At 38.3% G+C, this 15,767-nt stretch overlaps 2 protein-coding genes across 2 annotated transcripts; both read right to left on the bottom strand.

Moving 5' to 3' along the window:
• Positions 1 to 40: 40 nt before the first annotated feature.
• On the bottom strand, positions 41 to 3,783 carry LOC147338269 (transmembrane emp24 domain-containing protein 11). The gene is made up of 5 exons (XM_086260418.1): positions 3,503 to 3,783; positions 2,635 to 2,726; positions 2,372 to 2,497; positions 2,108 to 2,254; positions 41 to 1,871 (listed from the first exon to the last, which is right to left on the bottom strand). The coding sequence occupies exons 1-5, from the start codon at positions 3,630 to 3,632 to the stop codon at positions 1,722 to 1,724; spliced, it is 645 nt and encodes a 214-aa protein (XP_086116544.1). The 5' UTR covers positions 3,633 to 3,783; the 3' UTR covers positions 41 to 1,721.
• Positions 3,784 to 6,206: 2,423 nt separating this feature from the next.
• Positions 6,207 to 14,558, bottom strand: spon2b (spondin 2b, extracellular matrix protein). The gene is made up of 6 exons (XM_086264399.1): positions 14,430 to 14,558; positions 13,107 to 13,367; positions 12,524 to 12,747; positions 11,214 to 11,405; positions 9,703 to 9,889; positions 6,207 to 7,241 (listed from the first exon to the last, which is right to left on the bottom strand). The coding sequence occupies exons 2-6, from the start codon at positions 13,339 to 13,341 to the stop codon at positions 7,063 to 7,065; spliced, it is 1,017 nt and encodes a 338-aa protein (XP_086120525.1). The 5' UTR covers positions 13,342 to 13,367; positions 14,430 to 14,558; the 3' UTR covers positions 6,207 to 7,062.
• Between the last annotated feature and the right edge of the window lie 1,209 nt (positions 14,559 to 15,767).

Here is a 15,767-nt window from a genome sequence, read left to right as displayed (position 1 = left end):
ATGTCACACAAATCAAAGATTACAATGACCTAATGCCTCAAACAATACTTTATTCAACAAAAAACATTGCAAAAAACAAAAAAACAATTTTGCAAGCACCATTCCAAGTTTTTATGCAATTTTTTCACATTTTAATTTGCAAAGGATACAGTTGTGCTCAGAAGTTTACATGCATTCATCGTGGTCATGAATGTCATGGTAACTTTGGACTTTTAATCATGTCTTTGAACTGTTCTTTTTCCAGAGTGAAAAGCATACATCTTTAAATACTTTCAAGCTCTATGCACCCAAATCTTGATTTTATTTATTTATTTAGGATTTTCTGTAATCCACGACATCAAGAGAAAACATGCAGGCTCAAATATATGTCCACATTCATTTAAGTGCTTTAATAAACGGTGCTAAATGTTTTATGCTGTATTTTAACTTGACAAGACCAAGGCCAGTTAACTTTTGTGATCATGATTAACTACAACTGCTAGTTTCTCTTTTTAACATAAAAACGATTTGATTGACACCACTGATTAGATTGACCAATGAGAAAGTCCAAGGAACTCAGATTTAAACATGAGAATTGTAGATTTACGCAAGTTGGGAAGATCTTTGGAAATGATTTCTAAACAACTGGAGTTTCCAAGATCATCAGTTCAAACAATTGTACAAATGTTATTTGGATGTTTCACCACTTTTTCTTTCTTCTGAAAGAAGACACAAACTGTCATGAAAGAAAATTGGTTAGGATGTTGAGGAACAACCGGGGGAATGAGGATCAAGCCTGCCACGAACTGGAAACTGCTGGAAGACTAGTGTCACTGTCAACAGTGAAGCGAGTTTTATATCGCCATGCATTGAGAGAATGCCAACCAAGAAAGAAGCCCTGACTCTAACTAAGAACACTACCAGCTAACAAGCATGAGGTGGTAGCCTCATGTTCTGGGTCTGTTTTGCTGTCAGTGGTACTGGTACATTGCACAAAGTGGGTAAAATAATGAAGAAGAAGGCCTACCTCCAAATTCTTCAACTTTACCTCAAATCAGCAACTAGATGGTTGAATGCAATTGGGTGTTAGAACAGGACAGTGATCCCAAACACATCAAAACTGATTTTAGAATTGATAAAGCAGGCTAATATTAGGTCTCTGGAGTGGCCTTCCCAAAGCCCTGACCTCAACGTTATTGAAAATTTGTGAACTATGCCTAAAAGCTGGATCTTTGCCAAGAAAGCAATCGATCTACAAGACACCTACCAATTTAGCCAAGTAGAGTGGTGAAATAGCCAGCCAAAATTATAACTTCATGGCTACTAAAAGTGGCGGATGCAATTTGAGAAGGGTCTTGCTAATCAAATATGATTCGGGGTATATGTATATATTTGATCCAACATGTATAATTGTGACCCTGTGAAATCCAAAATAGATTGAAACTTGAGCACCCAATTTTTGATTATAATCATTAAAAATGTGTGCTGCACAGTCATTCCACAGTTCACAGAAATCACTAAAACCCCAGATCACCACAACTTCATGCCCATGACGAATGTATGTACTTCATACCACAACTGTATATACAATAGTCTTAAACACCATACTCTAGAGCATCGCACCAGCTGTTTGGTAAAAACTGGCCTTTTTATTAAGCATTATAGCCCTAGAGCACTCAAACTTCACTGGTACAGGTATGTGAAATAAAAGTAAAAACAATGAGGCTGGTCAAAGTTGTTCATCAGACCAGTTTCTTCTCGATGAAGAAGTCTTTGAGTCTTTTCATCTGCCAGAAACCAACCACCAGCAGAATGGAGGTCTGCACTGCAGCCCACCACAACACTTTGCTGTTGGTGTTCTCACTGATCTGACGAAATACCTCCTCCTTCTCCTGAATGACAACAGGCAACAAAATAAAAAGAAAGAGAGAAGAATAGAATTGATAACCTGTTATATGATGTAATTTTACCATTTTAAAATGAATATATTCTCCTTCATTGGTAGCAGTGGAAAAAAGTACTTCACAATTCTTGACGTAAAATGAAGCTTATATCTGATATACTGGTCTCCTTACTGTATGTCAGGTTTAAACAACTGTTAAGACAGTGCAGTAAAATATTTATTTACCCTCTGGAACTCCTGCTGCCTGGTAATGTGAATCATCTGCTCCGTCAGGTGTCTAAGACTGTTCTCCAGGGCCTCCATGCTGTCCTTGGTCCTATCAGTATTGTGACCAACTGTGAACTCTCCCATTTGTACATCCAAATGTAGCTTCTGTGTAGCAAAATTGATAAACAGAAGTTAATGTTAACTATTAGTCAGTGTTTAAACGGGGAGTCCATTTATGTATTTTGCTTTGTTTTGAATAACATTTGTTCTGTGTGTTCTCACCAGACGTTCACGGGCAAAGACAGAAAAACTTGTCGAGTTTGTTTTAAAGCAAAGAAAATGCTGACCAGAAGTGTGAGCTGTGAAGGTGAATTTACCAAATTTCCCATATCGCTTGGACAACATGATCTGAAAAGTAGGAAAGTTACTATTATTATTAGGCTGTAATAAGCACTTGTTTTTGTTTATTTGTTTCTTTTTCATTTCCAAAGATACATATTTTTAGTGTAACATCACGTGAAGACATTCAAGTTTGAGTCCAGTACCTCACTGTTTGAATCTTTTACTGTCACAGTGAGGCCAAGTTGAGGTAATTTTGATAACGCCTTCACATCCCAAGGCTCCAAAAGAAAAAAGCCTAAAGGTAAGAGACACACACATGAGTGCAGACATATACACAAACAAAATTACACACACAGTAACTGCAAAGACCCATAGCAAGCTTGCAAGATTCGTGACATATGCTTATGATAAGATTGATCATTTCCAGTTTGTTTATTCTGTGGTTATCAAAACTCACCGTAATCATTAAAAAGTCTTAAATAGTCTGCGATGAACATCAAGGAAAAAAGATCTGAGAAATGTTAAGTAATGTAAAGTATCGCAAAACACTGGCACACATGCAGCTCAGTAAATATGGAAAACTGCAGAGAGAATCACTGAACTGCCGTGTGGTAAATAAGAACCAAATACAGTTTGTTTTAGCGACTCTCAGGTAGCTGTGTACCCAGGTGTTATTACTTGGTTATACATCCTTAAATACACTGCTTTTTCATGAGGTTCTTTCGTGAGGAGATCTTAAAAAGCACTCATTTTGATTTCCAACTCCATGAACCTTGCAGTTGGTGGAATGCTCTTTATATTTCTTTCTTTATTGTATTCATTTAACTACTGGATACATTGGAAGTGTTTCATTTAAAACAAGGCTCGAATAGCTTTTTATGGTTTTTGCACTTGCTCAAATTAGAAACGTAATATTGTGCATGTAAAGCTACTGTGTGATTCAAAAATCACATGGTTTTTAACATTTGTAAATAATTACATTCACCCTCAATCACTGATTCCACTTTTATTGCTATGATTGGGTATCATAAATGATACTCAGGAGGACTTTTCCCCATCTAAAACACTCACCGGTCACTAGTGTGTCTTCAGGAATCTCCTCAATGATGCATTTCTCCTCCTGCTCTCCAAGATGAAAAAACATGGCAGCAGCCAGCATCAGGTAACACTGAAGGAGAAAGCCAGTGCCTTGCAAACCCATTTTATGTTAACAGCAAACTATTAGATTACACTTAACAGTGACCTAATGCTTTGCCTGCAGTTCCAGTAGAGCCTTTATGTAGATCTGCAAATTCTAGCTCAAGTTTGAGGTATTTTCCATCTAATGATGTCCATATGTGAGAGTGTGAGAAACTCACAGGTGCTACTTTGTGTGACAAGTTATTCTGGTAATTTTGTAACTGGTTAACCTGGCAACCAATAGAAAACCTGCAATGGCAAGCATGTACCTGATATAGGGTATCTAGCTGTTTCTTCGTTTCACTGCAGATTATATTTATATTCTGACACTAACACGAGGTAGGAATAAGCATCATGAACTTTTGGTCACATATAACAATTTGTAGTGTCACTTATAAAAAATGTTGTGTGTTTATCAAGGATGTACTTTACATTTACCTCAGTAAAATTCAAGAATGTGCTTTCCAGTTTTTTTCTGTACTTTAGAGTACCAAAGGACAATTATATACAAAATATTAGCACATTGTAATATAGTAAGTTGATTGTTTGACAGTGTCCCATTATGTAATCAGTAGGGATGGGTACCGGTATCCAGTGAAATGATGGCACCGGTTCTGACATAAACGGTAGTAACCAGACCGAAAAGCAGCGCACATTTCGGTGCTTTATTTCGGTGCTTTTTTTTTCCTGAGCTGTGATACACTTTAGATTCTAGCCAATCATTTTACGTTTCCGAGGATAGTAGGCGGGCCCAGGTACGTACGTTCTTTTAGAGCAGAGCTAAAGATTAAAAATGCCCAAGGCGAAGCTGTCAAAAGTCTGGCTGTACTTCACAGCAAAATATGCAAACTCAGCAGCAACAAGTGCTTTAAGCTGATACTGTGATACTGTCAAAGGAGGTAACACCTCAAATCCGATGAAACACCTGCCGACGCATAGCGGGTTTTTTTTTAAAAGCCGAGAAATGCACCGTATTTGATAGCTTGCTGCGAGACCTCACACCGTGCACATCTACTGCAGGTGTGGTGCCTGTTATCGGACCCGGAGTTAGCAACATCCCCCAAAAACCCGAAGAGGAGAGTCCTGGCCCCTAGCCCTGCCACTGTAGCAGAAATGATGATGATGATGATGCAGCAGCAGCCGTTCTTCTCTACGTGAGTAGCTTAATGTTGTTCGTGTGTAATTTACGTTGAGTAGGCTAACCACGTTATTACATTAATGCATGTAAGGTGAACTAGCAAACATGATCATAGCTACATGCGGCTGTCTTCTTGTTTGATGGCAGATGCTCCCTTCACCCTGGCCAAAAAGGCTAAAATGACCAAAGAAAAAGTGGAAAACAGCTAAATATGAGAGGTTTAGGACAAAGTTTGTGTTTTTTCCATTGTTTAAGCACTGCTTCCAGCCAAGAGTGATACCATATATGCCCCATAGCTGCAGAAAATGCTAACATTGTTATCTTTTTACAAAAAAACAGCTGAACATGAGAGGTTTTTTTTGTGGACCAATTTTGTGTTCTCCATTCTTCAAGCACCGGTTTGAGCACCGTTTAAGCACCAGCACCGTTTCAAAAGTACCGGTTTGGCACCGGTATCGGATAAAACCTAAACAATACCCATCCCTAGTAATCAGTGTAGGAAATGTAATCCAGTCCATTGCGTAAAATGCCATATGTTTACCTTAGATGAGGTCACATGCAGAGAAAACTCCCACACACACTGAATGAACCCATCTCATATTTAGCATCTGCAAAAGTTGTCATTTCTAAAGTAAGCAAAGAATCAGATTTCCTTCTCATCCCACACTCTGGTAACTTTACAGGAAGCTTGAATAGTAAATCAGTACTTTTATCATACCAATAAAATAACCACAGGTTTTATACTGTGTCTGTTAAAAATTCAATTTCACAAACAAAGCAGGGATATTTCTCATGACATTGCACCAAACTGGATGTTTACATTACTCTTACTTCTAACATATAGTTAGTGAACCTACAATAGAAATGCTAAAACACACATCTTTAGCTCAGTAATTTTCCTCTCCCTCGTCATTCCGAACGGAAGGACATCCCTCATGTCCCAGATGTTTAGTTCTTATTGCTATTCAGTCTGCCGTCTGTAGTTTCAGTGCTGGCTTGGTGGGAATATCTGTTCTACATATTTACGCTAATATCGTTTACTTAAAATTATGTCGTCTTCATCGTGCCCTGAAGGAAAAGGTCATTTTTCTATGTACATATATATTTTTGTGCAGTAGGATTTATGCTTTATAGCCTTTATGTGAAATTAATTTCTTGCTTTAAGTTTTTTATCTTTGAGTTCTAAACATTTCATGAACTCTTTAATCACTGGAGATCACTTGTGTTCACTTTATGACCAACACTTCATTAGGGTGAATTCAGTCCAAAACTGTGTGAACCGAGGTCAGCTTGTCCTCTACACTCCATTGGATCCTGCAAACGCAACATCAGTAATATTAACTTAATGCATGCCTAATATTTAAAGGTGATAATCGACAGGCCATGACAGTTTTAATTAAACGACGCCACCATTTGTTTCTTGAGAAAACAGGAATCAAAGAGGAAACAGTATTGTAAGTTGTATTTACATTTTATTGACCTTTACAAAAAAAATACACATATTTTTAGTGTTTTAGTATTTTACAAAGCAAGTTTTTCTGTTTTAACTCAGTAACGTAAAGGAATACAAATTATTTCAGATTTCATATGCTGTACACTACAGGTTAAAATCCTGTCAATAAATATATCCATTTTCTTTAGGAAAACAAGCGCAATGTTTCTTTAAACATTATGTTTTAAATTTAGGAAAGTGTATATGTCACTTTTGTTATCATATTGCTTCTGCTAATGGGGCTATTGAAGCACCGTATTTCCACCTTTTCTTAGTTTGATATAATTTGTATAATTTTGGATCTTATGCCAGGATTTATTTCTAAATCCTCTAAATAAAAGCTGCTGGGAGTAGCAAACAAATATTTGTGATCTTCAGAAGTGTCAAAGCAAATCCAATTACAGTGCCAACTTGTGTTTTCAGCTCATTTTCTAATTACCAAACAGCATTGATCTCTCCCCAGACAATTTTGATCATCTGCCAAAACTGAATTGGTGTCTAATGGCTATTTTGCCAAACTACACCTCTTTAGTGCTGTCAGATCTATCAATATGAAGGGAAGATTAAGGATTTTTTTTAAGGCACACTCTCCCAGTTGAACAGTCACATAATCAGTATGTATATTAGTGATTTCCACAGAAACAGTTTGGTCAGGGAGAGCCGATGGAAGCTGGTTTGTGATGGTTAAACTTCATGTGATTAAATCGTGGACCTTTTACTGTTGCTGTTGCGTCTTCGTCCTTTCCTCCCTTTTCTGGCTTTCCTCTCCTTCTTCTTTCTCCTCTCCTTCCTCTCTTTCTTTTCCCTCCTTTCCTGGCCTAGTCATAAACAGTTGTCTGGGAAACACTTCCGCTCTTCCTCCAGCAGGGGACAGGCTGCTCCATTGTTGGCTGGGTGCATTATGATGTAGCGCGTGCGGTGCTGAACGCCTGACTCTCCACATTTGCCCTTGCACAAGCCCCAGGGAGACCACACTGACACTTCACAGTCCAGAGGGGTATCTGCAGAGAAGGGCGGGCAGCATAGCAATCATATTAACAATCAGGTTTCCATTCTGCTAATTTGTTGCTCTTAACTTTTTCCACTGACTTATAAGATGAGTAATATGTCGTAATCAGGAAAATCTTCTTTTCTTTTTATAACACAAAATTATTAAAGGGTGTTGCCGTGCTTTGTGTGTAGGGCTTATGAACCCACATTTTCTCATTATAGACTCTTTGAGTGGTTGCACTGCTGGAGTTAATTTTCATTTTGCTTTACTTTCATTTGTAGAGTGGGTTTTTGCTCATTGTGCTTACTTTTTTTTATTTTTGCCTCAGAGTAAACAGTGCTGCTACTTAATGACTCCTCTGCAACAGATCATGATTTAGCCCCTTATTAGGAGACACCTCAATTATAATAGAGGGTAAGGAAGCATCCTCTGACTTTCTGCTTTTTCAGCTAACCTAATAAAAATGTAATCCTTTTAAAGTCTTATCATCACATCATGTTTTTTGGTGCTTTCAGACTACTTGCTGATGTACCTCAGTCAAGCTCTTGGTGGGCTTCTATGCAGCTGATATGAATCGCAGTTGTCAGTTAGAGAGTAGAAAAGCAGAAGGAAGGGAGGTTGTATGGAAGCTGCATAGATGGACATTTGGATATCAAGTGAAAGGCTGATAACTCCCTTTAAAATTTATGTTCAAGAATAACAAAGCGAAGGTTAATGTGACAAAAGGTTGCAGAAACGCAAAGATGATTTAACCTGATTTTCCATCAGTGTCTCACAGATCTAGAACAGGTGCTTACTGATCATTAAAGAAAAGTTTTGTTCAAGCTCTGGGGAGAATACACAAATACGATGGAGGGATAATGACAGGGGTAGGATAAACAGACACAAGGGTAAGATGGAGCATTGGGAACAGGGGGAGGAAACCCCAACAGATTGTTGGCCATTCTCTGTTGTTTGTTGATGGGTTGTCGGGGGAACGGTCTTGTAGTCTGTGATGCTGACTCAGACCCTTGCAGTTACCCTCAACCCTGCTTCTGATTAATGCTCTGTCAGCTCTTTTGCCAGGCCAACATGCTATCTATTACTTTTTCCCCCTTAAAAAAACTTTTCCCAGTCAAGTCATCTATTTAGACTTTCCATGGTGAATTGTGCTTTTATAAAAGGCTGTTTTGCCCTCCCTATCACATGCATCATTCACACAAAGTTACTTGTCTGCTGCATTGCTAACTTTTAGTTTGATACAGCTTTTCCATGTACATTTTCCAAGATGTCTTTGTATTCTTCCTTTCTCTACAGAAGAGTCTTAAATAGTCTCAGAACCCACATATCCAGCTTCACCCATGAAATAAATTCCAGTGTTTATGTCCCACTTGGCATCATGACTAAAAATTTACTGTATATAATTTCTACACAGTTTTCATAAAGTACTCTTTGACATCTTTTATCACACATCTTTTGCCTCTTATACTAGATGCCAGATGTGTTTCTGGTATTTTCTGGTACCCTGACTCTGGCTTGGATTTTCTGGTCTTTGGTTGGAAACAGTTTAGTTTGTGTGTGGCCTGTAATGTTTCCTAAATTCCCCCAAAATGAGCAAGTCCCTGCCTTATGTTAAAACCTTACACCTGAGTTTGACAAAGCATGTAGAATTCTGTATTCATTTTGTTCTGTATATACTTTTAGTTTAGCCTTTAACAACAAATATAATATATATAGTATCAGTAGAATAAGAAAGACACTATAGAGTTGGTGTTCTTCTGAAGTCTGTCTTTGTCTCATATGTTTGCCTAATTCAGTTATGGATGCATTCAGGGTTTGTCACCAGAATGACTTGTAGCTGCCAAGACAGTATCTTGAATGCAGAATAAAACATAGATAAATATATGGGGATAAAAATATCCCTATTGGTGTGTTAACCAGGTCAGATTGAGAACCATTGAGGATTGGGATTAATGTAGCAGGGCTCTAGACTAACTTTTTGCCATGGGCGTACCGGTACGCCTAACTTTAAAAAGTTAGGCATACCGGCACAAAAGTTAGGCGCACACAAATTTTATAATAATTTATATAATATAATGTGTTTTCTGGAAACATTGTGCTTTTGCGACCAAATTGGTCGCACTCTAGAGCCCTGTGTAGAGTTCTCTTTCAATTGTCACTCAGTAGATTACTCAGTTTTCAGAGAACCGGGGTTACGCGAGTAATGGTTCACGCATGGATCTGTGTTAAGACATAAAGGAGGACATGATGCCATTTAAACGACTGCTCCTAATTTTCCCATAAACATTTCCCAAAACATAGGACTCTAGTGAGTGTGAAACTGAGACCAAACTGAGGTGTTAACTGCCACATCCTTGAGTTCTAGCTTTTGTTATTGTGTTCTGTACTATGCTGTAAAATGCATGTTTCAAAGAAAGTAGATGAATCATATAAAAACAGAAATTCTTCATTTACTTGTTATTCAGACTTACTTATGAGCTTATCTTCAATCTCATTTCCTGTTGGCAGCTGGTTGGATTGAGTGGGCTCCATGGGCAGGCTGATGATCTTATTGGTCTTCTTTATTTTGGTCAGTGTGACCTTCGCAATGGGTGGTAGGTGCTTTAGGCGGGGGTAGAAGAAGGAATTGGCTGGGTGACTAGGGAAAGAGGAAGTGATCTGTGAAGAGGAAAATGGACAAGGAATATCTATCAAGATATGTGTTGTAACAAGCCTCTTCAGACTGATTTTGCTGCTGCATGGGCTTACAATTGATACTAAAAGTTGAAATTACAGTTTAATAGAAAAGAAAGCTGGTATCACGGCAACAGCTGCCATATTCTTTTGATTTTTGCTGGAGGATTTAGGGAAGTATAAATGTCTTTAGGTGCTTCCTGGAGGCAGATAGTGCACACAGCTGTGTCGGTGGTGGCTTAATTACCTTTATCAACATTACTAAACCTCAAATACTCTCATATAGTTTACTAGTTACACTTTAATTGATTTTCTGTTATGTCTCACTGAACTCAGCCTGGTGATGATTTCCATATACAGTGGAACCCCGACTTACGAATACCCCATTTAACAAAAAATTCAAGTTACGAAGGCACTCGCAGCAATATTTCTGCCCGCGTTACGGCAAAATGCCCACGTAACGAAATCCGCTGGCTGTGATTGGCTGAGCCCAGAATGCCTACAATGCCCACAATGCCTTCCGAATCATGTGACAACCCCCTTGGCTTTCGTACTTGCGCTTTGCTGTTTCACTTGAACGACGTATTGGTGTTCCAGTTAGCAATTAGCCTATAGCCTATCGTTCACTCAAAAGGCGCGATGGGTGCTTCGACTTACGAAAATTTTCGAGTTACGAAAGACCCTCGGGAACGAATTAATTTCATAAGTCGGGGTTCCACTGTAGTGCATTATAATATAAATTCAGCAATATGACCAAATTGTGAAAAAGTCAGAAAGTTTCTGTTTTGTTTCCCTGTTTATTCATAGTCTTTTTCAGTTTTTTGTACTATTTTGACATTACTGTCTAACCAGCTAACTTAACATTTGTAGCTGATGAAAAAGTCGTCTTAAATATGAAAAAAAGATGCTGGTATTGACCAGACCTAAATTATCCCTGGACCATTGTGCTTGCAGTGTACTGATGGATAAGACTTACACCATGTTATTGGTTGAGGGATGCATTTTAAAACTTATAATTATGTTTAAATTTACCTTAAATATAGCCTTATAGTTATGTCTCTATTCTTTTTGCTTTTTCTGGTTGAAATGTGCAGAAATAAATATTCTAATGAGTGTAGTTTATTTTGTTAAAGCAGTGTTGTAATTTTTGGGCAAATTCAGCAGCCGTAGAGTGTTGCTGTACATCACTTCAATACAGCATCTCTGTATGAGTCTAATAGAAACACTAATGTTTTCATTACTAGCTGTTGACAATCAGGATTTCTAAATACCCGGGTTTACTATGGATTCATGCACCTGTGCTGCCCACCTGTGTGATTTTATCCTGTGGGATGGTCTCAAAGTTGGGAGACGAGAAGGTGAACCCACTGTCAGTTCCTGCATCATATGGAAAAAGATCCACTGACACATTTTCTTTCCAGTGGTCGCCATCACACAGGTCTATACTGTCCACACCCACAAACCAGTCCGGGCTTGGGACGATACGTACAATAAATGACAGCTGTGAATGGAGAAAGTAAAACATAAGAAGTGAGTTAAAATGTAGCCACAGGCAGAGATGAGAATAGAAAAGGAAAGAAAAACATAATAAAATCCTTTCCAAACATCTTTCCAACATCTTAATTCTCAAACCTCCTTCAAGGACCACTAAATACTTCTAAATCATATATGATGTCTGTGTTTTACAATGATTTATTTTATTGTGCATTAATATGCTCTTTTTTTAAGCATGACATAATAGAGATTCGTAGTCTTGTACCGGATCCACCACTCTACAAGTGCACTTTTGTTCCAGCATGGCTTGCTTTTATTTTGGTGACCATCTTATGTTTCCAATTGGCTTTTTCCAAGCTTAACAAATTTTCGTCAGATGTGCCAGAGGTTTTATTAGCTACCCAGAGACTCATCAGTGGGAAGTTTAACTGCAAACTTCTGCAGAGGTTACATAATTCGAAGAGACATTAATTAGACTTGTTACAGTTACAGAAGCTCGCTTTTTGGTGTAGTTTACAGGAAAAAATAACTGTCAGGAGCTTGTTTTATAGGAACATTTTGTTGCTGCATCAGCCTAATTAAAGAGGCATTATGCAGTTTTTCTCACAGTATAACTTCATATTATGAACAATTATCAGTAGTGTGGCAGGTTATTATTTGACTACAAAGACACTGGATGCAAATTTTAAAATGGTTGCAATTTTGATATATATATTAACATATAATATATAACATAGCAACAAAACATCTTCAGTAGAAATAATGTCCGAGTTTACACCAAATTTCTTATTTGCACTTACATGAAATTTAAATAACAGTGAAACATTGAAAACTTCACTGACACTGAAATATTTGTAACCTTTGCAAACTACAGTGGAAGTTATTGTATAATCTGATGTGGTGCTGATTCCTAGAATGATAATTTCCACTTTAAAACAGTTTATTTATATTATGGTCAAATTTGAAACCTGTTTGGTCTGGGTACCTATCTGTAAGGCTTTATTATTGGGCTAAACAGAGCTATGATTCTAAGTGCTTATTTGGGAATTCTTCACACCACCTTATCTATGCTGACCTGTCAGTGACAAGCCTTGCATGCACTTAATGCCCTGTTGAGAAACTTACAAAGGAGTGCCTGGCAAAGACCTCAAACTCAGTGTTCATCTGGCCTGTGCCGCCCACGACAGCGGGAGCGGAGAGGATCCCATAAACACTCTGGATGCGTTCACCGGCCGTCTCAACTTCCTTCACAAGCGTCCAAGCCTCACCTTTCTCCGTGAACTCCCTCACTCCATTGCTGGCAAACTCATTACGTTGCCACATGTGGTAGTCAGAGCTGTGGGTCACCCCTAATGGAAAAGAAAGGATGAAAAATTGTTGTTTCAGCAGGTGTTAGTCTGAATAGTGAGATCATGTACGGTACATCTTGGCAAAGGGAAATTAATGGAGTTCTGTGACTGTTTTCTAGTGTTTTTGGACTGAATTGGGCAGATGTATAACATCCTACTAGTGGGTAAAATGTGATACAAATAAAAAATAGGATTGTTTTTTAATAACTCTATAGTAAACAGTTGGTGCATTCCTCTTCTGATTTATTCAAAAGACATTTTATGTTGTAGCTTTCTGTTTTTCAACCACCCAATAGATCTTGCCACATTGACCTGAAAATAATGTGACCAATAACTTGCCTTAGGTTAGGTGCACTTACCAATAAGATTTGACCACTGTGCAGGAGGACGGTAGCGAGGATACTGCTTAGGAAAAGCTGCCTGGGTCCACTTGCCAGTAAATGTTAGACTATACTGGGCAGTTTCTGAAGCTGTGCACATGGGGATGTCAGTAGGGACAGGCATCGAATGAATTCCTTGGCCCAGACTTAGCATCAAGACAATCAGGTGACAGAGTGCCTCAGAGAAGGAGATAGTCATTTTTGTGGTGTCCATGATAAGAGTAGATCGGGGGAGAAGACCTGAATGAGGTGCATAAAAGAAAATGGTAAAGAAGGAAGACTAGTCAGTAATAATATAGAGCTGCAAAGAAGTACCTGGTCAGTTACTACACAGTAAACACTATTTTGTACTTTTTTCTTTTATAAAGGTCTTATAACAGCGGCCTAACCATAAATATTGGTTTTCCAAATAAAAGTCTTCTCATTCTTTTTGATTCTTATAATCTTATATATTTAAGACAGATCAGCACCAAGAAAACTGTGATCAGACACCAGTAACATTGGGTTTAACAACTTCTTTATACAAGGGACATTTGTTTCTAGGCAGTCTTTCCACTTTTTATACTTGTAAAGTTAGTTTAGCGTTGTTAAAGTGGCAGAAGGAAATCTGACATTTATTAGGATACATACAGCGAAAGTGTAATCGCACTTGCAGTCTGCTAAACCATCCATCTCTGTATTACCTGCATTAAAGGTACTAAATAGAAGTAAGCTATTCTTCTCCATTGGATATCTCATTATTGCCTTCTTCCAGTCATGGCTGCATCTTCCCTGAACTCTGTCATTAAAGCTCCAGTGTGGGTCTTCTGATTTAGTCGTTCAGTTAGCAGTATCACTTTCATGCTCATATGTGTCACTGTTTAATGAAGAGTTCAAGTGCTGCATCCCTGCTTCTCAGAGGGTATATAAATGAACAGCTTTCGCATAGATTGCAACACATTTTTAGTATTTAACCCTGAGCAAGTAAGACACTTTATCTTGACACTGCCAGGTCTTTCAGAATTAGCAGCTTTTCCATTCTTTTAACATTTTGTTCTTAATTTAAATATTTACAATTAAATTAAAAATGGCTACATTTACATTTTTTATCACCTTTGCTTACTCTGAATATGTTATCACTTAAATACTTTGTACTTGTTTAAAAGTCCTGTGTCTTAAAAACTGTTAATAGCTCACAGCTCTGTAGCTACCTATGGTTCAACTCTTACATCCATCAATTTGTGTAGATTAGTAGTCTAAGCAGTCTTTTAGCTGGAAGGCTATGCAGAAACAGGGTAAATGTGTGCTGTAGAAACTACTCACTGGGTTTGCTCAGGGTTCCAGATGAATGATGGACTGCAGCTGAGTGGAGTAGAGGGCTGAAGGTGAGGAGAAGGGGAGAGGAGAGCTGTGGATGTGGCTGTCGGGACGAGTGACTGCAAAGTTCCAAGTCCTTTTCCGCCTATTTATGTGTTTTAGGAGTTTCACCCCTCGCTTTCCTCCCCTCCTTTCCCCTATTTCCCCCCCTCTTCCCCCTTGGGCTCCACTCCCCTCTCCAGCTTGCTCCACGCTTTCACTCAGTCTCTATCTTCATGCAAATGACTTCCTTGCCCCCTTCATGCCCTTTGACTTTGGCTCTCCCTCCTTCACCCGCCTCCTCCTCTCTCCCGTACTCTTTATAAGTATCCCATTAAATGAATAATGCGTTCAGCAGTTCTGCGTGCACTGCCAGGGGTCCGATGCAGTCCGTGGTTAGAGTTTCAGTTCACAGTTTGATACTGTAGCTCTCTAAACCTACATATATGACTAATGAGGTTAATGGTGTACTTATTCTCTAACGGTTTCTTGGTCACATTTTTGAATTTCAGTTGAGCTACTAGATCCAGTCCCAGTGCTGCTTTTTAAGTCACCTAGGAAGTTTTATTGCCTATGTCGTTGTCAATTTGCATACTTTCTTTGATGTGTTTTTCAGGGGCTTATAAAGTCAGTCAGCATTATATTACAAAATGCAGAGGAGTTACAGGGTTTCAGACACAACAAGATTGTGTTTTTGGTGGCTCTTGGTAAGTGATTGGCAAAAAACTTACTGATCTAGTATAGTCAGTGGTTTAAGAAGTTGTGCTTAAGTTGTACTTGAAAAGTGATGAGCTGTGTTTTGTATTAAACTGTATAAATTGTATTGAGCTGTTGCAATGATTACCATGATTGGTCACCTTTGTTCAGAGAGCTACTCTTCCGAACTATTTCTGGAAGATTTTACATTAATTGTAACAGTGTCATGATTCTTTGTTATTATTTTCTGAACACTTTTAGAACAACTCGCATGTTTTCTACAAAAAATATGATAAGCATTGAGTGTTTTTGATCAAACTTTGGCTTAGACTGGCTATAAATAAGTATTGTTAAATATGCTTTAGTTCCACGCCTATAGGAAACCTAACTAACAGTTGCAGTTTTCTCCCATTGTGTTAGTCTCCCAGTCAGCTTATAGAGCATACTTTAGTATTTGTATGCAAGATACTTTTTACTTTTGTTTGGTCAAATATTTAGTCTAAGCCAGATTTCTGAGGACATTTTGTTATGTCTCTGTGTTTGTATGTGTGTGGGTGGAGGTTGGGGGTGTGGTACTTGACTTGCTGAACTTGGAGGTGACAGACCCAC

Source organism: Aulonocara sp. 'chitande type north' Nkhata Bay, linkage group LG2, assembly GCF_057382095.1.
Source record: "Aulonocara sp. 'chitande type north' Nkhata Bay isolate Kocher_YH1m ecotype deep benthic linkage group LG2, A_spYH_male_GT1.1, whole genome shotgun sequence".
NCBI classification, from domain to species: domain Eukaryota; kingdom Metazoa; phylum Chordata; class Actinopteri; order Cichliformes; family Cichlidae; genus Aulonocara; species Aulonocara sp. 'chitande type north' Nkhata Bay.
This window is presented reverse-complemented; position numbering and strand designations above follow the sequence as displayed.

Excerpts from the sequence above, each read along its gene's own strand:
- LOC147338269 (XM_086260418.1), bottom strand. The coding sequence starts at position 3,632 with ATGGGTTTGCAAGGCACTGGCTTTCTCCTTCAGTGTTACCTGATGCTG. Across the intron at positions 2,727-3,502 it reads TGAAGACACACTAGTGACCG|GCTTTTTTCTTTTGGAGCCT; the intron begins GTGAGTGTTTTA and ends TCTTACCTTTAG. Across the intron at positions 2,498-2,634 it reads TAAAAGATTCAAACAGTGAG|ATCATGTTGTCCAAGCGATA; the intron begins GTACTGGACTCA and ends CCTACTTTTCAG.
- spon2b (XM_086264399.1), bottom strand. The coding sequence starts at position 13,341 with ATGGACACCACAAAAATGACTATCTCCTTCTCTGAGGCACTCTGTCAC. Across the intron at positions 12,748-13,106 it reads ACAGTGGTCAAATCTTATTG|GGGTGACCCACAGCTCTGAC; the intron begins GTAAGTGCACCT and ends CTTTTCCATTAG. Across the intron at positions 9,890-11,213 it reads CACAGGATAAAATCACACAG|ATCACTTCCTCTTTCCCTAG; the intron begins GTGGGCAGCACA and ends TCCTCTTCACAG.